The following is a 23,593-nucleotide window of genomic DNA, read 5'->3' on the forward strand; positions in this document are numbered from 1 at the left end:
CTTTTACTGCCCCCCCCCCTTTAAAAGCAAAATGATTGCGACTCAGAAAAAAAATTCCTTCTGGCCCAGGATACACGGGGCAGAATTATCTTTCGATTTCTTCCAAGGTGGATTAAGGTTACTAAATAGTGTGGGGACGCATGGGGGCGGGGGGGAGTTGATTTTCGATGTTTATTAGTACTGCTATGTTGAATGAAATTCTGAGGGATGGGGTGGCGGTGCCTTTACCGGGATATTTACATCATTTCAGAATTAAGTATTGTGTGCACAGATCTGTATCTAGTAACTGGGAGGATTAGAAAGAGCCGGGACTCATCCCCCTCCCCTCAAAATAAATGTGTCAGGGCTCCTAAAAAAGAGGGATGATGGATGGATCTATGCTCTAATTCTCTTGGGTAAGCCGGGAATTGGACACTGCTGTGTCCCCAGCAAGTAGCTGCAACTTCAGTTCCGGGTTCTCTGGGGTGCGTCCCAGCTAGCAAAACTTCCCGAAAAGTGAGAGAACAGCAGAGCAAAGCGACAGGGACGGGAGGTGGTGTGCGTGTGTGTGCGGGGGGATTGTTGTTGTTTTACCTTTGCTTTGGTTTTTGTTTTGTTTTAATTCCCCTCCCCCCCCCAAAAAAAAATAAAGCTCCAGAAGCTGCGCTGCAAATTGCGAACTCGGCTGCATTGAAATAATTTGTTGCTTGCTGTCCGTCCCAAGGACAACCGCATTTGATTACACACATACCGCCTAAGAAAGCGCCACAAAGAGACGCGTTAATTACTCCAACTTCATTACCACAGGTCACCCCCATTCAAAGGATCGAGCTGATTTTCTTTTATTCCCCCCCCCCCCCGTGCCAGTGGAGGCAGGGGCGCCGCTCGCTCGCTTGCTTTCTGTCTCCTGATCGCTGCGAGTTTTGGGGGGTGGTTTTTTTAAAGTCTATTTGAAATGTGTTCATTTGGCTGCTCTCCGCGCTGGTGGGGCGGGAGGGGGGGAGTTAGGCAGCAATCGCAGTCCGATTGAACGTGTACTAGTAAATCACTGCAACGGGCATCTACAGCTCCCTGGTGCTGCCGGCAGACAGCTGACATTTCGGGGTTTCTCGGGATTTTGCTTGTCGCTAGGACCGCACAATATCCCTCTCCCCTGCTGCAGACCCTTTATTTGTATTAAAATATTTGCATGTCCGATAGGGACTGTAAATTCAATCCACCTCTCCCCAATCCCCCATTTTGACTGCATAGATTATATATATATATATTCACACACACACACACACCGGGATGGCTGATGGCTCATTTGCGCTGGCTATTCCTTGCCCTCTGGATTCTTTATTCTTGCAGGAACCCATTGGATCCTAACCTGGAAATTTAGCGGAGGGACAGTGGCAGCCCGTTTTCTGTCTGCCCTTGTCCTAGCTCGTATCTGATCCACATTGGTGTGTCTGATATGGCAGGTGCGGGGCTAGCCCCCTGAAATAGTTTGTGCTCGCGTTTTCTTTCTCTCTTTCTCTGGCTTAGTTTCACTTTCTTTGCTACCTCAGATGCTTCGTCTTTGACAGGCGTTTTGCTTTTAATCCAAGAGCTCCTTGGCAGCTTTTGCTTTGTATTCCCCTGTATTTACCCACTTCCCCCCCCCCCTTTTCCCATCATGTTTACTCTTATATTTTAATATCCTCGTGTGTGTGTGTGTGTGTGTGTGTGTGTGTGTGTATCCTTCCCCCCCCACTTCCTCCTCTCCCCAGCAATAGGGTAACGTGATCTTTGCTGTCCGTCATGTTAATTGTACAATTAGTTCATATGCCCCAGCCCAGAATGTATATTATTAAAGCGAGCATCGTTTCTTTTATGGATATTCTTGTGTCATTTTGGTCGCTGTTATTTGTTGCCTGATTGTCTCCCTGGTGCAGCAGTGGCCTGTTTTCCTCCCCCTGTTGTGTGTTTTTATTATTTTCCCCCTGGCTTAGATGTGTCAATCATTCTCTGCCTGCCATTGGTTGGAGAGTTTGCGTCAAAAAGTTGCCAGAGCGGCTCTTTCTCAGCAAATCTCCCTGAGAGAGGTAGAGACCTCAGCTCCAACTCACTCTCCACTGTTACTAAAAAGCAAATCACTTGGCCAGATCCTGCAACGGCCGCCGTTGTACGTATCGAATCCACCCCCCGGCTCATTGATCGCCTTTAGACGCGTGTAGCCTCGCTCGCCCTTTTTTCGTTGACTTCTTGGGCCAGGTGGATGCAGAATGCAAGATTTCTAACCTACTGCTTTGTGATTTCTTTTGTAGGAGCACTCTTTATTTTGAATTTGGCCAGGATCATTTGGTCCGTTTTTTTGCCCTCCCCCCGGCACACGCCCCCCTAGACGCTTCAAGGTAAGTGAGAAGGGTTTGCTTTTTTTAAAGAATCGGGGTTTTTTTCGGAGCATGTGGATGTGACTCTCCTCTACCCCCTGATTCTCGCCTGTAAAACTGAGCTCCTGTTCTTTTTGTCTCGGGAGAGTTTGCAGCGAGCTGCAATAAAACGCCTGCTTGCTTTTTGGGGAAGGGGTGAGGGCGGATTTCTCTTTGCACCGGGCAGCATCAGGACTTTCTCTAGAAATAATTTTTGGAAGGAAACGTTTCCCCTTGTTATTTTGATTTTCGCAGCCCGGATGGGGGAGGGAGGGCGTGTTTAGAAACTGGCTCGCGTGTGCCCCTCATTTAATTCATTTTCATTTCCCCGAAATCTAGAGTCTTTCCTCTGAATGAAAATGCAGGGACCAGATCAGCTAATTGAGGAGGCGGGTAGATACAGCCCCTCGAATTTCCCCCCCTTCCCTTCCTCTATGTTGTCGTCTGCGGGACTCTCCTCCACAAGATCGAGCTTTTCCTTGGGGCTGGGGCTGGGGCTGGGGCTGGGGCGGGGAGACCTTATTGTTGTGATTATTGGCCTGATCCTCTTGGCTCGAGCCGCTCTCTGGCTGTACCTGTACTTTTTAAATAAAAAATAATTGGAATTAAATCCCTGGCCTCAGCGGTTATTGATAAACAGATTTCTGCCTAAGACTCCCGATCGATAACTTAAGCAAAGGGAAAAGTCATTTTGCAAACATGGCTTTGACCAGAAAGGACTCGAGGCAACAAGAAAAGGGTCAGATTAAAAAAAAAAAAGTGTATATCTGTGTGTGTGTGTGTGGGGGGCTCTTTAAAGCATCTTGGGGTGGAGAGAAAAATAAATAAGTAAATGGGAAGCTGCTTCTAACTGCTGTTTAAATGAATGACAGGAATTGGATCGATTTCTAAAAGGGAGACGAATGGTTTGCAGCGCCAGTTGAACTAGCTTTGGAAAGGTGCTTTCAAAAAAGAGCCATTTGCTTTCTATAGGCGACTCTGGCTTATCTAGGTGGCAGACACTTTCCTTCTTTGCAAGCACCTTTATTAACTAAACTGGAGCTAATACACGCACACATCTCTTTCAGTGTGTTCCCCTTTAGTGGAAGGAATTTAAACCCACCCAGTGCAAGTTTCTCCCCGGTGGTAATCTCTTCTTTATGCAGAATAATTCAGTCAGTTGGGTCCATGTTTGTTTACGTTCATGGAGACCCAAGCGGGTTTAAGGTGCAAATCAAATCAAATGTTTTTTAAAAGCGCGAACCTGGCAGGATTTGGGGTTTTTTCATAGAATACGGTTGGTTAGTCCGTTCATGGGTTGAGTTCTGGTTTTAACCCTGCCTGTGGTTTTATTGTATAGCAATGAAGGGCTGGGTTTTTAAAACTTTTTTTGGGAGGGGGGGAATTTTGTGTTTTTTTGGCTGATTTTAGCTACACTGGTGGGGTCGAATGAAGAGCAACATTTGATCAGACCTCTTAAGCCACGGCCAACTTTGGAATACAAAAAGTTCCCCTTCCTGTTACAAAGACAGAGGGAGAGAGACTGTCAAAAAAAAAAAATTAAAAACCAGAAGGTGACTACGCACAAAAAAGGGGGTTCTCTCAGGATCCATCCTTGAAATGATTCCCTCACGTTGAGCCAAAGCCCAGTGGATTCCCCAAGGCCTAAAACTTTCCCTGCAGTTCCTAAAAGGCCAAACACCGGGCTTCTTGTTTTGATAAACAGGGTGCCAGTCTATATACGTTTTGTTTCATTGCCATCAGGCAGAAAATTAATCAGGGCACATGATCTGCAGAGCTGGGTCTGGCGGCCCGTAATTAGGGACCGTGTGCCACTCGGATTATCTCGTTAGTTTATCAAGAAAACATTTATTATAATTAATTCTCGGACGGGGTAATTATTAGTGAGCGAGGGCAGCGCAACTGGTAGACTGGATCTTTGGGAGAGAGGGAAAAGGTGACAGATTGCGCAGAATAGCCGTTAGATATAAAACAGCGAGCCCGCTATGAAACAGATCAGATCAGCCAACCCGCAGGCACCGGGCTTCGCTCCTGAGCAGGTAGGACGAAAACCAAACTTTTCATCGTATTTCCCGCTTTTGCAGGCAAGTGTGTTTTCTAAACGCCTTGGATTTAGATTGTCTCCCTCCACTTTCAAAGTGAGGCCGGTTTTCGGCACTTAAAACAAAAAAGAGAGAGAGAGAGAATCTCTCCCACAAAGGCTAAAGCGAATTCACTTGAAAAAAGTTTGACACCAATGATGGAAGCTTTTAATCCTATTTCAGTAGGAAACCGGGCCTGGGAATGCCCCTCTAAAAGTTGGATGTGGTCAACTATCAAAACAATACAAATAAGAGCGGTATTTTTTTTTTTGGTTCTGAGAATTAAAAAAAAATTAATTTAAATTCTTCCATAAGGATTTTAGTGAAACAGATCTGCGAATGAACAATGTGTGTGTTATACATGTATATATCACACACAAATATGCACACATAATATTCTTTTTAAAACAAAATATCGTCTTATCCCGCTTTTCTCACTAATAGAAGAAGGATTTGCAAATTATTTACAATTAGGTTCAAGAGGAAATACAATAATAAGTATCTGAATTTATTAATTTATTCATGCAGTTCAGGAAAGTAAAAAAAAAAGCCAACAACCCCCAAGTGATATACTAATTTAAAAGCTTCCTTAGACGTGGATTGGCGTTTGCAGTAACATACGAACTGAAATAGAGGAAAGTGGCTTTGTTTATAACTTGGCTGAGATGTATTTATTTAATGAAATGTCTATCTTTGAATATTGGGGGGGGGGGGGACCTGAAGTGCCTCAAACGTTCACTTTTTCGGTGCATGAATTTTGAATTAAAGGAGATATGTTTTTGTTACACGAAAAATAAATTAACTTCCCTGCTAAGGAGTTCATTAAAATAGCTGTCTGTGCAGGAAGCCAGCCAGTCTAAATATCACTATCCAAATCTTCTACAGACTAGTACACTTGGAAATTCCTTACCCTTTGTCCGCCATTTTGGGGGGGGGAAATGTAGCTTTCTCAGAGTTGCAAAGTCCTTGGCTCTTTCCAAGAGCAGGACAACATTTTATGAAAGAAATGCTAATGGTTTAATCTGTCAGGATGTGTTAATGTCACACTTTGGAATCCCGAAGCAGGGTGAAAAAGTAGATAGTTTTGGGGGGGAAGGAGGCTGCATTCCAAATAGGTGTCAGAAGGGCTAGGATACAACAACCAAAGGCAATTTGTGGCTGGAAAATTCTTCTTCTACCATCACCAAATGCAAGAGTGGAATGCATGGTGATGTGCATCTTCCTGTAAACACAGTGTTGCAATGGAAAGAAAATGCTACGGATGTTTAATGTGCCTCTTTTACTAACAGGGGAAATTTGGAAGCAAGTTTAGCCAAGTGGTGATTTCTGTTTGGAAGTTAAATGCTTGTTTGTTTAGTGTTAGCTCCATAATCAGGAGTTTCTGAAAGCCTAATAAATCTCTTACTTACCTCTAAATCTAATTACCCAAAGTACTAATTAGGTGAAAAATGGCTGATGGAAATCACTGCAAACGTGGAATGATTGTGGTGGGACAAAAAAGTTTGCCTCTTTCCAAGATGGCATTTCAGCTCCGCGTTTTGGGGTTCGTAGCAGTTGAATGTGGCAAAAGCTGGGGTAATTAAAAAGCCCTGCAACAGACTGAGGGAGAGATCGGTTTCTTGAATTGTTTCTTTGTTTCTCACCAATGGGCTTTGTTATCAGCATTATTTATTTAGCCAAGGAGGTCTTTGTGTCTGCAAATGGCCCCAATCAAGTTTTGTTTGAGACAATTAGCTAGTGCCAGCCAACGAATGCCATGCAAATGTCCAGGGAGGCAATACAATGTGTGCATTTGAAGGCATGGGGGGCGTGGGGGGGGGGGTTGTGCTCCTGCGAGGCGGGCTGTAATTACTGTATGGGGTGTAACTTTTTTTTTTTTAAAATGCGTTTATCGGGTCAGTATCCTCCGGTCCGAAATGTAGCTGCGAGTCTCGGTGTCTAAGAGCAGAGGGATTGCCTGTTAAAAGCCACACTCAAACAAGCCAGCGGAGATAAAAGATCGACTCCAGGCAGCTCGGTTAACCAACCCCCGCCCCCCCCATTTCACTTTGTAGACACCTGATTTCAGCCAGCCCGCCGGGACCCCGACTCTCCGCTCCCGAGGGAATCGAGACCTGCCGGGCCTTTCCCCCTTCCCCGGATTTTTGGCCGACTCTCCTCCAAGCACAATTTTAGCATGATGTCTTATCTCAAGCAACCACCTTACGCAGTCAACGGGCTGAGTCTGACAACCTCGGGCATGGACTTGCTTCATCCTTCGGTGGGATACCCGGGTAAGCGGCCGAGGGAGCAAAGGGCTCCGCTGGGGACGGGGCTTAGGCCCCTAGGGAGCGGGGCTCGCCCCGGCTCCCGGCCGTGGGGTTCACTCCGAAGCCGGGGCAGGGCTGCCCAGAACTCCCTGCCCCCCTGCCCGGAGAGGCGCAGCCGGCCTGGGCCGGGAAGGGGGAGGTGGGTAGCTGGGGCGCAGGGGGGACCCTGGCCGAGCAGGGCGATCTGGCTCCCCGTCCCTGGGAAACGCGCCCCTGTGCTTTCCCTCGCCGCGTTAACTTTCCCCGCAGGTGCTTGGGGCTGGGGGAGCGGGGGTCCCGCCATGAGGGGCTCGGGGCGCTGCTGCTGCCCGGGGGGCGCAGGAGGGGGAGGTGATGGCTGCCCCCGGGGGGGGGTCTGCGCGGTGCCTGGCCCGGTTGCCCGGCTGGGCTGAGGGGCTGCTGCTCAATGCCACTAAGGGCCTCCGGCTGCTCTTCGCAGCGACCCCTCGGAAGCAGCGGCGGGAGCGCACCACCTTCACCCGGGCGCAGCTGGACGTGCTGGAGGCGCTGTTCGCCAAGACCCGCTACCCGGACATCTTCATGCGCGAGGAAGTAGCTCTGAAAATCAACCTGCCCGAGTCCAGGGTGCAGGTAGGGAACCTGCTCCCGTCCACCCGGGCCAGGCACCCGCAGCGCTGGGAGCTTCCCGGGCCTGGCGCCACAAGACACCCTCCATCACCAGCCCCTTTCCTCCCCCAAGCGCTCACCTGGCCGTCCTGCCTCCCACCCTGACCTAGCCCCAGCCTGGAGCCCCAGCCGCCTGGAGCCCTAGCCTTTATCCCCTGGCAGCCAAAGACCACCTCTCCCCAGCAGCCCTCCCCCTGGATCACAATCGCCAGAGGCAGGTTTTCTGGCCAGGATCCGCCGCTGGGCCGGGGCGAGTTCAGTTCCTTTGCCGGTGTCTGTAGAGCTGGGACAGCTCAGGGACAAAAGCCCCAGGCCCAGCCAACCCTTGCTCTCCTGGAAGCTGCTGAAGGGACCCGATCCTTGCTCCTGCTGAATTGCAACGGGTCCAGGGAAAGTGCATTGGAAGCTCAGGGAGGAAACCTCTCTGGCGCTGCACTCCTGCAAAACGCTTTAGCGGGGAGTCTGATTCCCCACTTTCTCCCTGCCTGAGCTGTGTCACAAACAGACTCCAACCCAGGGCCCAGTTTCTGCTCCCGCAGCCATGGCTGGGCCCGCCAGCCCAGGGGGCCTCTTTGCAGCTTGGAAACAGCTCCCAGAGCCACTGGGGGAGGCTACAGAGACTCCATAGGCAACGGGGACAGCTGCAAGGCCTTACCTCCCCCTGCCCAGCCAGCTAATTGGAGAGCAAGGGTCTGGGGGGCCATTCGACTCCAGACAAGGGACCCCTCCTGCACCCAGTCAAAGCCAGGGGTGTTTTGACGTCAGTGGATGAAGGCTACAACACGGGGAGGGACCTTGGCAGTGTTTCCAACTGAGCTAAGGAGCAGCAGAAAGCTGGGTCTCACACTCACTGAGGGACTGGAGTGATGGATAGGGAAGAGAATGGGAGAGGGGGGATCTAGTCCTGCCTTCCTTACTCAGGCCAAAAATCCCAGGGAAGTCCCTTTGTCCGGAGTAAGGACTGAGCTCTCAACATTTTTTGGTGCAAACAACTTTCAGAGTGTTTTATTACCCCACTCTTCTCTGTTTGGGGGCACTAGTCTCCCTCCTGCTACCCACCTTGGTTGTAGGGTTTTTATCTGAGAGCCTGCAGAGCCAGTTGTTTGAAACTTACCAGGGTCCCGCTCCCACAGGTCCTGTTTTGCCACTGGGCCTAGGAATGGATAGATCCTCTGCAGGATTAGGACCTAAACCTGAGTGAAAGGGTTTATGCTACCATCTCTGTGTCACTGGTCCCAGGGCATCGATAGGGCCAAAAGGCCAATTGCAGTAAAGGGCAACAAATCTTTAAGTAGTCAACAGCTGATCTTGGGAATCTGCAATGCCTGGTGCAATAAAGTCTATGGGCAACACAAGCAACTAGCTACAGCGAAGGTGCCATCTGTAAAAATCAGCAGTGCTATCATGTTAAAGGCCCCATTATTTCTTCTTCTTCTCCCATCGCCTAGTAAACTGTCCACACAACAGGCCCTAGACTTTCTCTAGACCCAAGCTAGCTAACTGGCAATGAGCAGTGCCTTAGGGACTGGCAGAGCCTCCATTACAGTGAAGGGCAGAGGCGAGAGGGCACGAGTGCCAGTGGCTTGTTGGTATCAGTGGGAAGCAGCCCCAGGTGCCTGGGTTCCCGGTGGCCCTAATAATCCCCAAATCAAATACCTGCTCTGCATGTCACTGACGCCCCATCGGGGTGGCCGGGCAGCTGGGCCGTGAGTGGAATCCCAGGAGCGGAGCACCCCACCGCCTGCCTCAGGGACCAGCATCGCCTCTGCGAACACACTTTCCCCTTTGTCTCTCGGTTTCCTCCCGGTGTAAGGCTCTATTGTTTTCAATTAACTGGAAGCCCTGGGGGGGCCCTAGGCTGGCAGGCAGCGCAGATCGAGAGGGTTATTCCCCCCCCCCCGCCATGCCCATATTAAACATTTTGATTTGCTCATTTCTACTTTCTTCTTCCTCCCAATCCCAGAGTGTGGGACCCCCCCTTTAAAATCAGCCACAGCTGGAATAGCCCCCTGGTGCCCCTGACACTACCTAACCCCTGGGCAGGGCCCTCAGCAGCACTAACCGGTGGCTTCTCTCTCGCCTGCTCTCCCAGGTGTGGTTCAAGAACCGCCGGGCCAAGTGCCGCCAGCAGCAGCAGCAGCAGCAGAACGGGGGCCAGAACAAAGTGCGGCCGGCCAAGAAGAAGAGCTCCCCGGCCCGGGAAGTAAGTTCGGAGAGTGGGACCAGCGGGCCGTTCACTCCCCCCTCCAGCACCTCCGTCCCAGCCATTTCCAGCAGCAGTGCTCCTGTGTCTATCTGGAGCCCAGCTTCCATCTCCCCACTCTCAGACCCACTGTCCACATCCTCCTCTTGCATGCAGCGATCCTACCCCATGACCTACACCCAGGCTTCAGGCTACAGCCAAGGATACGCTGGCTCAACCTCCTACTTCGGGGGGATGGACTGTGGATCTTATTTGACCCCGATGCATCACCAGCTTCCTGGACCAGGGGCCACACTCAGTCCTATGGGCACCAATGCAGTCACCAGCCATCTCAACCAGTCTCCAGCTTCCCTCTCCACCCAGGGCTATGGAGCATCAAGCTTGGGCTTTAACTCAACCACCGACTGCTTGGATTATAAGGACCAAACCGCCTCCTGGAAGCTAAACTTCAATGCTGACTGCTTGGATTATAAAGACCAGACATCTTCATGGAAGTTCCAGGTTTTGTGAAGGCCTGTAGGACCCCTTTGTTATAAGAATAAATATTAATAATAATAAATAATAATATACACGCTGGGCTGAACATTCCAGTTTTAGTCAGGTCTTGGTTAAATTAAAGAGGAAAAAAAAAAGAAAGAAAAAAAAAAAAGAAAAAAGAGACAGTTGGTGTGATCATACCTAGATTCACCTCCTGCCCAGAAGCTCTGGAAAGGAATAAAGAAGAAATGAAAGAAGAAGGCCTTAAAAGGACAGATCATCTACTGAGCAGAAGCAGACAGACCAACCTGTGTTCTTTATAGTTTTAGCCAATTGTTGGGTTTCTTTGTTTGAAAGGAATGGCAGATCATTCCACCTATGGGCCAGTTTTAAAAAGAAAGTCTAGGTTTGGTTGTGGTTTTTTTCTCCTTTCTTTTGTGTGTGTGTGTGTGGAAAGATCCTTCATCCAGAGGTTTCCAGCGTGCTAGCCAACCCTTGGTTAAAAATCTTTGGAATGGACAGCATCCCTCTCTCTCTCTCTCTCTCTTTCTCAAGCTCATTCAACTGTTTTATGCCCAACTTGCTAGTTGGCACTGACAGACCTTGGTTCAGGGTTGTGTGGGTTGTGTGACTGATTGTCCTAGCTGCACTACTTTATTTAAAAAAAAAAAGAAGAAATGTTCATAAGGAGTCAATATGTAGTTTTTAAGAGACAATCAGTGTGTGTCTTATATAAATGGTACATCTGTGGTTTTTAATCTGTGCTAGACTTCAAAACTGTGATCTCCTGTATTGTATGCAACTGTGAACTCCTCCCCAGCAGGGGTTCTGCTGTGATTTAAATAGGTTATAATTATAAGTGAAATTCAGAGCAACTGAGTTACCTAGTATCATCTTAAAAAAAAAAAAAAAAAAGATCGCCTTTCACCACAGGTGAACTGTACTGAAACTTTTTACAACAAACTGTCTCTGAATGAAAGAGAAAGAAGAAAAACACACAAGGACACTAAACTCATCTGTAGTAACTTACTGCTGGCCAAGCCGGCAGTAAAAATAAAACAGGACATTGGTCAATTGCTCTGACCTTGATGAATTTACACAGAGAAATTCATTGTTGTTTATGCTTGCAGATGTTAATTGAGAAAAAAGATATATATGCATAAACCTTTTTTTCCCTGGATTTGGCAGATATGTATAATTATATTAAAATGGTTCTAGCACAATTTATGGTTGTCTTCCATTTTAATTGTACAGGGTGAGTTAGGGAAAGTGGGAAAGTGCCTCAAGACAGCATACTTCAAAGGACATAAAAAACAAAGGGGCTGGGGGTTAAAAGGGAAATGCAAATATTACTTTGCTATACAGAGCTGAGAGAGCCTCTTTTCTCTGGTTTCAGAGGGGCAGCCGTATTAGTCTGTATCAGCAAAACCAACCAGGAGTCCTTGTGGCACCTTAGAGACTAACAAATTTATTTGGGCCTAAGCTTTCGTGGGCTAGAACCCACTTCATCAGATGCATGGAGTGGAAAAATCTCTGCATTTAAGTTCCCCACCTGCAGATGTTTTTCCTTTGGTACAGGTAGAAAATACAAGGGCTGATTTTGTGTTAAAAATGTTCAGTGGGCCATGTCAAGACTGGCTGGGCTAATATGAAAAAAATCATCGGCTATTTTCAGAGAGTGGAAAGGGGCTTTGTAGTCAGTGCCCATATTCCTAGGGGGGGTGGAATGCAGAGAGGGCACGAGAAAGTTTTGTTAAAGGGCTGTTTCTCCTGCTACTATAAACTTTCTGGGGTAAACAGGGGAGGGGATGCAATCAGAATCTGAGAGCAATTGAGGCAGAAGTGATATCTGAACAAAGGAGTTTAAAAAAAGTTTTAAAGCTATAATTTCGAAAGCCGAGTACAAAGAGCCCTGGTCAGTTTTGCTTCTTTCTTGAAACTGCTGGGGAAAATTGGTCCCTTTAAAAAACAAAACAAAACCGTACCTGCTTTTCTCACTCTCATCACACACGCAGAGGGGCAAATGGTGCAATGGGCCCAGCACTAGCTGGATTTAAAATGATAATCTGTTCGGTAGCCACGGTTCAACAAATGGAAGCCAAGTCAGTTTCAGCTATTTATTATGCATCTACTTCAAACCTTAGCCTAGTATGTCATTTTTCTCAGGTGGATGTGATACCTGTGCTCAAGTACTTCTAATAAAACAGTTTGGGGGATTTTTTTTTTTTAAATCTGTTGAAGGAAATCCCTCTGAAGTCTCTTGAACGACAGATTTACAGGACCTGGTGATATTTGCACTTGATTCTAGTTTATGATAGTTAAGAAAAGAGAGTTTTCTTTGGAAATTCTCTATATATTATCTTGTTGTGTCACCTAATCTCTTACATTTCATCAGCCTTCCCCCTTCCCCCAGTCTAACTTGATGGTAGAAATTATATAGATTTTATGCATGTAAAATGACTCACTTCTGATTAATGTATTTATTTCTGTTTTAGTGTGCCCTAGAATTGGAAGGCAAGATTATCCTTTAAAAATAAACAAGCAAATATTCAGCAAATCAGTCAGCTCTCAAATGAATGGAAGTTTTAACGCTGTTTGTTGCTATTTTTCTATTTTGAAATGCATAGAGAAAGAATTAATGGTTTTCAATTGAAATGAAGTTCAAGGAGAATTAGTGCTTAATAATCCTTATAGTTCTTTTCTAACCAGTGTATAAAGAGCAGAACACTTCAAAGACAATCAATAAATAAGTGCATTTCCCCTGTAGGAAAATGTAGAAATGGTTGTAGAAATGTTCTTCCTGACTACCAACGTAAATGCATAAAGTTTCTTTCCATTGATCTGGTTTAAATCAGCAATGGCAAAAACGGATTTAAGGGCAATATTAGCTGAAAATGATTTTCCTTGTCGGGAAGTGTAATAATTTAGCTAACGTTTTTCTTAATCAGAAAAGCTAAATAATTTCAGGATTTTAATTTTGCTTAGGGATCGCTATCAATGTAAACAAATCCGTATATTTATTTATTCTGTGCTAAAGCGGATTTAGGTGAAAAGTCTTTTGAGTCCATATTGGCAAACTGCAAAATTGAGGGGCTGAGAAAAAAAGCAAGCAAGCAAACATTCAAGACGCGTTTTTACCAGCTTTTGTCGATCGACATTCCAGTTCGATTCGTTTCCTACAGACTTCATTCTGGAAAGGAAATTCGGAACAAAATCATTCGATTTAGCGGGGGAAGAGACAGGGGACCCGAACCTACGTTATGCCTAAGCCAAACGGTGAGGCTTTAGGTTCAAGTATCAAGGCGGATGTTTTTCTAAAAAGCAATATAAGTGAGAGCCCTCACTCAAGCACTGTGATCTGGAAGGGAAAATTTTAAACAAAACCCGAGAGGACAGATCTTTTTTTTAAAAAAATCGACCTCCTGCCTTTCACCCCAATGGCTCTGCCGTTCCTTCTCCGATTATGCAGGATGATTCTTTCCAGCCAGAGCCGCAAACTCCACGAGCAGTTGCACTCCCAGCTCGTCTGGATGGGCTTTTCTCGGGGCAGTTCCCGGTGTCTGTTTACTTTAAGTTTCCACATCTACAAACGCTTTTCCTTCTGCTTCACGACCCCTCTGCATTAGTCCTCGCCCCCCCCCCTTCTCCAGTCTGTGCCCCCTCCAGTTTCTTAATATCATTTGTTTTTATTTGAAACAAAAGACGATAAGCCTCTTTCCCCCCCCCCCCCAACTGCTGAGTATTGTCAGTTTCCAAGGCTACGTGGGGGGATAGGTATTTAGAAACGTCAGTGTTATTTACTCATCGCTGTCGCCTGCTTGCATGTGTCCTTCTGAGAAGACACAGGAGCATCCCCGTCTGGGCTGGGAACTGAAACCGCCTGGAGCTCACCCAAACACAGCGTTGCTCTTTCTGACTCAGTTCCCCAAAGTTGTGGGTTCCCTGACAAGGAATCCCTCAGTGCGGCGTGGTACTGGGCTGGGCGGGCACCCCACCGGACAGCGGCGCCCCGTACCCCAAACCTGCGCCAAAAGGCCGCCCCAGGCGGTGAGATTGCGCCCTAGCACCCCGAAGCCTGCAGGAGGGGCGGATGGCGGCGGGGGGTGGGGGTTGTATGGGGGTCTGCAGAGACTTTGATTGTGTTACCGATGGGCGTTTGGAAAGAGTTATGGTCTTCCCTCCTCCCCCCCCATTGAAGTCAGGGGGGATTTTGCCACTAGCTTCACTGGGAGCCCGTTCTTGGTCCCTGTCAAATTACACACAGAGGTGTCGTGGGGAAAGAGATCTGGACCCCGGAGCTTTTCATCACAACTGCAAAGACCCAAGCTACCAACAACAGTCCTCCCCCCGACACACACACACACACGTGCTGGGGCCGGCCAGATGTGCAAAAGAAACCGCTTCCTCCAGCTGCGCAGACTTTGCCTCCCGGCCTCCCACCCCGCTCGGGTTAAGCCCAAAGCCCTGGCCGGCACGCCTGGTTTGGGGTTGTTGGGGTTTATATGAAAGTGGGAGTCCGGCCCCAACTCCCCTCTTCTCATGCCCTCCCTACTGGGCTTGTTACCGGCGCTGCTGCCCCGGTGTCACCCCTCGCCCACCCCACCAGCCATGGGAGTGTGTGGGGGGGAGCTGACCATGAAAGGAGCGCGCAGTGCCGGCCAGGCGCTGTTCTCAATATTCATCCCCTGCCCTGGCCACCCGGGAGCCACTGGCAGCCCCCGCCGTGCAAGCGCAGGGCGGGCAGAGGCAGGAGTCACTTTCCCCCCCTTGAACAACGCCGGGAAGGATCTACGAAGCCAACTGAGCTTGCCTCCAGCGAGGAAACGCAGCTCGATGGTGGCTGTCTTGGCCTATGAACACGCCCAGCGGTTCAAATAAAGGCGCAGGCGCTAAAGCCCACAGGATACACCACCGATCCGCTGCCTGGCAAGGCAAAGTCTCCCTTCTGCGCGCTGTACAGTGGAGAGTCACCCAAAGAGGTCAAGCGGGCCCTTGATGGCCAAAAACGAATCACCGGCTGCTGCAATGGAATTAGAAAGAGACTTCCTACCGGGGGGGGACGCCACCCCAGCCGTGTTTAGACGGCAAACGGAGCGTCACACTTTGCTTTTGGAACCATTTTCAGAATCACCCTTTTAAAAATGTCCCATTCGTTCCCGTTTTACTCTCTGATCTTATATATTTCCACAGCCTCTCTGCAGAGACGGTGGCCAACTTTTAAAGTACATGATATTTAGGTGTGTGTGCAGTTGTACTCTGATTACACCCCCCCCCACCCCCACACGAGATATACACAGATCACACACACAAGAGTGTCCTCAATTACCTGTGTATTTTATACCTTCTCCCTCCCCGCACGCCCATACACATCTACAGTTCACCATCTGGGCTTTCAAAACGCTTTATTTGATATATATGGACAATCATGTCCCCACCAACCTCCTCTCTGAGAATCGTTCCCCCACCCCCCAACTAGCATTACCAGGTTTCCATTTCAGGCTGTAAGAAAGGATCCCTCCTGCAGCCCCTGCTGAAGTCAAAGCGTTTTGCCTGAGCCATACTAGGGGCCCTCGGATGGCATGGTGTGAACGCCTGGTTTGGACTGGTCTTTGAGCCACCAAAGACGCTCCAGAATTAGGGCTAGAACAGGAAATTGTAACAAGACTCCGGCGTATTGCGACATACTGCGGTGAGTCTCTCTGGCTGCAAAGTGCATCGCCTCCAAAAAGCAAAGACCATTAGAAGGCTTTCAAATACTAAATGGGATTTTGTATATACACACACTTAGCTTAGGGACAACTCCGGAGTTACCGATGAGTGAACCGAACAGAAATGAGTAAGGATGGACAATCATGCGTTTCAGTCCAGAAGTGACTGAAAAGTACAGAGGAAACCCAGAGCCATCCGGGCGGCATCAGGTCCTCAGTTGCTCCTTCCGATAGCTCGCAAGAGTTTTTAACGAGCATACAAACACCTTTCAGATGCAAAGGTTAGTGGGGCAACCGACCCTTCTACATTCAGGCATGCAGGGCCGGACCCTCACCGTCCACACCTTAACTGCGTTTTAACACAGGTGATTCCACCACCCAAGCCAACAAATAAAATCAGTGCAAATCTAGCTGGCCAACCAATTAGCGCAGAGTTTCCGACGTACCGAAGCCCATCGTTTGCTCCGCTGAACAACTATGAATAGCGATCAATACAGCACTTAGCCTGGATTTTAACCCTTTCATTCCTAGCCATCTTTACTGTTTGTTTTTTTAAAGTGTAAACATAATTTTTAGAAAGTTATTGTAACCACGACAAAAGCCGCCCGCAGGGAGGACACCCAATTGGTTTTAAAATCTCCTGATCGTTTTAAATCAAAAGGAACAAACCCAGGCAAGGTCGAGGCTCATGAGAATTTAAGACAATTATGTTTCAGACTACACAGCGTTAGGATGGGGCTCGTGTTGATTTCACACTTCACTCTAGTCAGGGTACCTTCAGCAAACACGTAGGCGTTTCCAGCTGAGATCAGCTGTACAAGGACGCACTATAATCCGGAGAGCTATATTTTCTTGGATGATTGCAGTTTGCTATTTATAATGCCGGGTTAACAAGAAAAGAAAAGAAAAGAAAAGATTTAAACAGCGAAAGGTCTATAGGGAGTTCTCAAAAATGTCCTAGTAAATACATCAATTCACCCCTAGTTAACAGCACCGTTCGTCTTTCCTCTTCCTGATCTGATTAACGTTTGTTAGATCACTTAAATTGGGGGAAATAAAACATTATAATAAATAATACCACAAACTGTTAAAATCTGCTCCGAGAGTCAATTTTGACTTTTAGGCTCATGAACCATTAATAAAAATCTCCTTACGTTCAAATGGCTCTAAAATGCCTTGATAGCGGATTACCAGCTTCTAATGGAGGTACCGTCTGATAAAATAGTCTCTAAGCAGCAAGGTCTAAAGTATTGGGGATGGTCACTGCTACCTGATTATCAGCTTATCACCAAATACTTCTTAGTGGGTGATGCTTCTCAACAAGCATTCTTCCCAGAAGCCGATCCGGAGAGGACTTTCATGGTCTTCATTTAAACAGATTGGAAAACAACATCATATGGTTTGTGAGAAGAAAATAAATCTTAATCATTTACTTAGGCTGGAGATTCGTTTTTATATCTGCTCCATATGGTATGGGTTTTATATATATATATAAATGTAATTTTACACCAAACCCTAAACCCCTCCCATCCCAAACCCAATACTAAACAAACCACTGTTACCAGTAAAGTCCAAACAGAACCAGGTCAGTACTATGTCATGCCAAACGCTTCCGGGCAGGGAGTTATTTTATGCCAATGTCTGACCTTTATAGGCTGGGAGAAATCTATTCCAAGCTCCTAAAGGGAGTTTCTTACTAACTCAACACATCAAAAAATAATGTGGGTTTTTTCCTCCTTTTTTTTGCCCATGAAATTCCTTCTTTAATAAAAACAAAACAAAACAAAAAACCCACCACCACCAACCTGTTGACTAAAGCATCCTAAATACGGCCAACACTGATGGGGTTTAAGTCAGTCAATGCAGCTGATGAATAAAGGCTCTCCCCACTTTCCTCAAGACTGGGGTCTTTCGCAAAACAGGGCTTTCGGTGTGAAAAACGCTGTTTTGAGCTGTCCTTTCATCAGACAAAAAAGACCCCGCGTGAAATACAGGCTGCGGATTTGGGGGGTAGGAGGATGGGGCGTTGTTTGGCTGGGACAGTGCCCGGACAGCCCCAGAAAGAACCGCAAAGAGCAGGGTTTTCAGAAGCCTGCAGGTGTAATTCTGGAGGTGCCCGGAGAGCAAGCCCACCGGCGGGTCACGGATGGCGACGCTTGACTGATGCCACACGGCCATTAGCAACCCTCGAGTCACTCTCGATCCGCAGCTCCCAGGGAGCGTGGGGCGAGCACCTCCCGCCCGGGGCAGGGTGCTCCGGTAGTGCCCGCCCGCACCACGGGGCCTTTCTCTTCAGCTCCTCCGCATTGCGGATCCTGACCTGGTCCTTCAGCCACCGAGAGCCGGCCGGACACCCCTGCGTGCTGACCGCGCCCTGCCCCGGCTGGCGCAGCAAGCAGGTCCTGCCCCGGGCCGTGGCTTGCACGGAGTCACCGAGGTCAGCTGGGAACTTGTAAAAGTCTTATTGTTTAAGAGAAGCAAAAAGATGTGGACCCCCCCCCCATCTATATGCACACTGTGCATAAACCACACACACACACACAATGACACATTTCAGAGGAGCAGCCCTCTTAGTCTGTATTCGCAAAAAGAAAAGGAGGACTTGTGGCACCTTAGAGACTAACAAATTTATTAGAGCATAAGCTTTCCTGAGCTACAGCTCACTTCATCGGATGCACATGACACAATGTCTATGTAACCCACACACCTCTTGGGTGTGTTCTGTCCCCTCTAGGGGCACCGAGACCATTTGGAGATTAATGAGTCTGCTACAGCCTTAAGTTAAGACCCAGGTGATTTTTAGATCATGCAGTAGAGGTTCATGCATTTAACTCCAGAGGACCCAGGTTCAATCCTGCCCCCAAACAACCCAGGTCTGTCGGTGTTACATATACACACACTATGTACAGGTTTCAGAGTAGCAGCCGTGTTAGTCTGTATTCGCAAAAAGAAAAGGAGGATATGTGGCACCTTAGAGACTACCAAATTTATATGAGCATAAGCTTTCATGAACTACAGCTCACTTCATCGGATGCACTATGTATATACACACACACACACTAAATGCACTATATACCCTGTACACAGACTATGCGTACACATACACACCATTCATACATGTCTATCTAAACACATACAAATTCTGTATACACACACATACTAAACACACTATACACATACATGTGGATTGAAATATATGTACACTATACATATACATTATATAGATACACACACACATATACAGAAACATACAAGACACTTTCATGCCCACATATGCACACGTCTACATACACTCAGGTCGGTGGGAAGCTTCTCTCTAAGGGAGCCTCTCTCTGCAGCAGCCCTGAGCGTGCCCCTTATTCGCCTCCCCCAGCAGTTGCAGTCCCCAGGGAATGTGGGTGGGTTTCTAGCCCACGCAGTAATCACCCTCGCAGGTGAAATGAAGGCAGGGTGTGTGTGTTTCAGGCCCCACAGTTGCAGGCTGTGGACCAGGACATTATTCTTAGACATTTGAGTCTACGATGCCATCGCACTCCATTTTAGAAAGTATGCTGATCTAAGCACTTTATTGGTATTAGGTGGCAAACCATGGTGCACAGTGTTCTAAATAACTCCCATTCAGTATCTCAGCACTTAATGTAAATATGTGTTTATTAGTCTCAAATACCATTCAATGATATTAGGCACTTGCCAGGATGAAGTCATTCTTAGACATTATTCGCAGTCTGCAGCCAGCAGAAACCCAGAGCTTGCCCAGGTTCCTCAGGCAATCGAGAGCAGCAGAAGCTGCACATTTGGGAGCCAGTGGTCACCTGCAGCCAATCAGCTTTACTCTCCCATTGCCTCTATTCCACCCAGACACTCATGCAGTCATAGAGCTATTTGTGGGGGTTACCTCACCAGTTGGCTTTGCTCCTGTTCTCCAGCAGCAGACACCCGCCCTGCAGGAGAGCAGGGTGAGGAGCAGTCCCACAAGCAGAGGATGCTTTTTCAAAGAGACATGACCAAAGAAGAGAAGCACACGTGAAGGCTTCTGGCTCCCTTACATTAACCTCTCTCTCCAGGAACATGCCCCTTTCACATCGTGTGGGCCCCTGCAGCAGGGCAGCCTGGTTGTACCCAGGCACACTGGTGTAAAACAGGGATCATTCCATGGCAGTAGTGGAGGTGCACCAAGGGCATGTGAGAGGAGAATCTGACGCCATTTTGGATTGCTGTTGACTTTTACGTCATTCACTGATCAGATGGCCTCCAGAATGATTATTCATTAGAACTGTCTGCAACTGTGTTCTGTCTTACTGCCAACTAAATCAAGTTTTGCCATTGACTTCAATGAGAGGAGAATCACGAACTCTGTCCTTTTTATGCAACTCCAGTGGATGGAAAGGTGGCTTAAGAAGTTCAGTGTCTTGGGGGAACCAGGGGACATAAAGCCAGCATAGTACAACCTGCTGCCAATCCCCCCCTCACCCCGCATAGGGTGCATGGCTGGAGTGCCTTGCACTCTAGTGACCCTGGGCTGGTGGAAGGATCCCCAGCTCACCCTGGGATTGAGGGACAGAAAGGTGATGGAAAGACATTGCTCCCATCCTCTGCTGCTGCTGAAGGGTTAACTTATCACATGACTTTAGGGTATTGTGGAACTGGCAAAGGTTCAGAAAGGGCAACAAAGATGATTAAGGATATGGAACAGCTTCCATGGGAGGAGCAATTAAAAAGATTAAGGCTGTTCATCTTAGAAAATAGGCAACTAAGGGGAGATATGATAGAGGTTTACACAATCATGAATGGGGTGGGAAAAATGACTGAAGATCTGTTATTTACTCTTTCTCACAATACGAAAACCGGGGTCACCTGATGAAATTAACAGGCAGCAAGTTTAATACAAACAGGAGAAAGTACTTCTTCACACCACTCATAATTAATCTTTAGAACTCATGGCCATGGATGTGGTGATGGCTAAAATATAACTGGATTCAAAGAAGAACGAGGTAAGTTCATGAAGGATAGGTTCATCAGTGGCTAACATGGTCAGGGATGTAATCCTATGCTCAGGGTTAACCTATACCCCTGGCTGCCAGAAGCTGGAAGGGGAATACAGGTGTGGCTCACTCCAACTTCCCTGTTCTGTATACTCCCCCTGAAGCTTTGGTACTGACCACTGTCAGAGACAGGATACTGGCTTAGATGGACCATTGGTCTGACCCAGTCTGGCATTTTTTATGTTCTTAAAAAGTGAACCATATCAATGTTAAGTGCACCAATCACAGGTAAACCATAATATCAACATAGCAGAATATCAACGGGCAGTGGTGAACATTTCCAAAAGTCACTGGAAACCTACTGTCAACTCCTGGAGATATTATCCTGCCACAATACAGAGAAGATGAGTAAAAATAAAGAATGCAACAAAACGAACAACTCTAATGATGCTGTGACCTACAGAGTTCTTCCATTTGAGTCTACGATGCCATCACACTCCATTTTAGAAAGTATGCTGATCTAAGCACTTTATTGGTATTAGGTGGCAAACCATGGTGCACAGTGTTCTAAATAACTCCCATTCAGTATCTCAGCACTTAATGTAAATATGTGTTTATTAGTCTCAAATACCATTCAATGATATTAGGCACTTGCCAGGATGAAGTCATTATATGTGATGTATAATTACTCGGCAATTAAACAATTTGGAAGCCATGAGGTAGGATCATTAGAGGGGGTAGGATCATTAGAGGGGGAATGAGAGGAAAGGGGTTGTTTTTGTGAAAACAGAGACCTTGTTTCCGTGATTCCGATTGAGCTGCCTGGAGAAAAAATTGACCTTATTTTCATTATTTTCTATTTTTGGGAGGGGGTGAGGAGTCCCCCACCACACACACACAATTCCAAGGCCTGATTTCTATTCAGATTTGGATGGAGATTACAAAAGACTCAAAAATGCCTATCAAAACCTCAGAAAATACATAGTCTTACCATCCACACAAGCTGGTAAATTTTGCTTTCACATCAGTTTGACTTATTTGCCCTAACAATGGCTGGGCATCAGAACCCTATTACTCCTAAAGGATTGGGTGACAGAAGAGAGGAGACAGAAGTGACAGGAGGGGAAAGAGAGCAGATGACAGAATTAATGTAAGTAAATCCCTTCATGCTTTTTGGTTCAGCACTTGATATAGGGCCCTGAAAGGACTGCAAATGCAACATTAAGAAAAACATGTTCTTCTTAGCAAGTAAGCTCCTTGGGGCAGGGATTGGGTCTTTGCATGTGCTTATAGGCCCCAGCACAATGGAGCTCTGTTACTGAGCCTCTGGGAACTACTGTAATATACGTTGTTAATAATGATAAATAAATGATCATCATAACCCTTTAGCCTTGAGATGACTTCACTTATGTCCAGCATGCACATTACTGATGGTGTACAAAGCTCAAATCAGTAGAGCTGCAGGGGTTGGGCGGGTCCTGTCCCACAAAAAAAATTGAGATTTTGAAAAATTTTCCCATCCCAAAAGTTGAATTTTTAATTTTTTTTTATGAAATGAAAAAAACTCACCTAAACAAACAAACAAAACAAACAAGCAAACCAAAAATGTAGGTCAGGTAAATCAAAACATTCAGTCTTGATGATTTAAAAATGCTTTCCTTCAATTTTGATTTTTTAAATCTTTATTTTTTACTGAAATTAACAAATTTCAAAACAAAAAGTCATTTCAACTGCCCCCCCTCCCCCAAAAAACCCACATCAGACTTTTTTTTTGTTTCTAAAATGTCAAAAAGGACATTTGGACAAATCTGGAACTTTTTTCAATTATTTTTTTCCAAAATAAGCAATTGATCAACAGTGATCTTTTCCCATGGACAATTTTGGTTTCAGCAAACTGGCATCTTTTAATGAAAAAGGTTTTATTGAAAAATACCTGACCTGCTCTGCCAATGAAATACAATGGCTGTTTTGTACTTCCTATCATCTTGCTAAAGGACTTTTCCTCCATTCGATGGAGGATAGTGTGCACTGATCAACATTTACTGTAATGAATGTATCAGAGCTCAGGAATACGGTCAGCTACACACCCGAGGAGACTGGAGTCCTCCTATTGATCCACATTATAGGCATAGCATGGGTAGCAGAAGCAAAAGCTTCTGCACAGTGTGCCGTCAATGGGCATGACTTGGAGGGACTATTTTTGTGCATAAGAGAGTACTCCAGTTGCCATAGCTGTGGTTTCTCTGGAGAGATTGCTAACAAGGGTTGCAACTAGCACAGAGTGTGTTGATAGCTCTTTTGTCTACTGAGAACTGGAGTGCATTCTGACCACTAGCTCCTTTCACACAGATCACCAGGTAGGCAAGTAGCCACATTCTATACTAGTAGAACTCCAGTGGTTCTAGACTGGTTGCTTTTCAAGGGTACTTCCAAACGGAGCTCGTTGCAGTAATCCAGTCTGGGGAATCACAGACACTCGAATGACTGATTCAGCACCTCTTCCAACAGACTCTGCCAATGGGACTGCTCTGGAACTCTGGATGCTCTTCCATGGCAGAACCCAGAGGGAAGGGATGTGGTAGTATTGACTCTTTACGGAGTAGCTGGCCTACAGAGCACAGGGGTTGCAATTTGTACCCTCCTGGGGTGAATCAGGTTCTTTGACATTAGTGAAACACCTGATATGGCCTCTCAGTAAATTTCATTTGCAAAATTACTTCAAGCTGATTTGGGTATTAGCCTTATGATAGGGACTGAAGGACTGAAAGCAAGGAAGAGCCATGATTAAAGACAACATACTGAGTTGTGGTGTTTGCCTAGTGTGGTGTGGAGGA

The 23,593-nt window shown here is 46.9% G+C and overlaps 1 protein-coding gene across 1 annotated transcript; it reads left to right on the forward strand.

The window, feature by feature from the left end:
• Nucleotides 1–1,875: 1,875 nt before the first annotated feature.
• On the forward strand, nt 1,876–10,288 carry OTX2 (orthodenticle homeobox 2). Its single transcript, XM_038406071.2, has 5 exons — nt 1,876–2,125; nt 2,268–2,354; nt 6,508–6,726; nt 7,202–7,353; nt 9,482–10,288. Exons 3-5 carry the CDS (start codon nt 6,630–6,632, stop codon nt 10,100–10,102), a joined length of 870 nt encoding a protein of 289 aa, XP_038261999.1. The 5' UTR covers nt 1,876–2,125; nt 2,268–2,354; nt 6,508–6,629; the 3' UTR covers nt 10,103–10,288.
• The last annotated feature ends 13,305 nt before the right edge of the window (nt 10,289–23,593 follow it).

Source organism: Dermochelys coriacea, chromosome 6 (assembly GCF_009764565.3).
Source record: "Dermochelys coriacea isolate rDerCor1 chromosome 6, rDerCor1.pri.v4, whole genome shotgun sequence".
Taxonomy (NCBI): domain Eukaryota; kingdom Metazoa; phylum Chordata; order Testudines; family Dermochelyidae; genus Dermochelys; species Dermochelys coriacea.

Excerpts from the sequence above, each read along its gene's own strand:
- OTX2 (XM_038406071.2), top strand. The coding sequence starts at position 6,630 with ATGATGTCTTATCTCAAGCAACCACCTTACGCAGTCAACGGGCTGAGT. Across the intron at positions 6,727-7,201 it reads TCCTTCGGTGGGATACCCGG|CGACCCCTCGGAAGCAGCGG; the intron begins GTAAGCGGCCGA and ends TGCTCTTCGCAG. Across the intron at positions 7,354-9,481 it reads TGCCCGAGTCCAGGGTGCAG|GTGTGGTTCAAGAACCGCCG; the intron begins GTAGGGAACCTG and ends CTGCTCTCCCAG.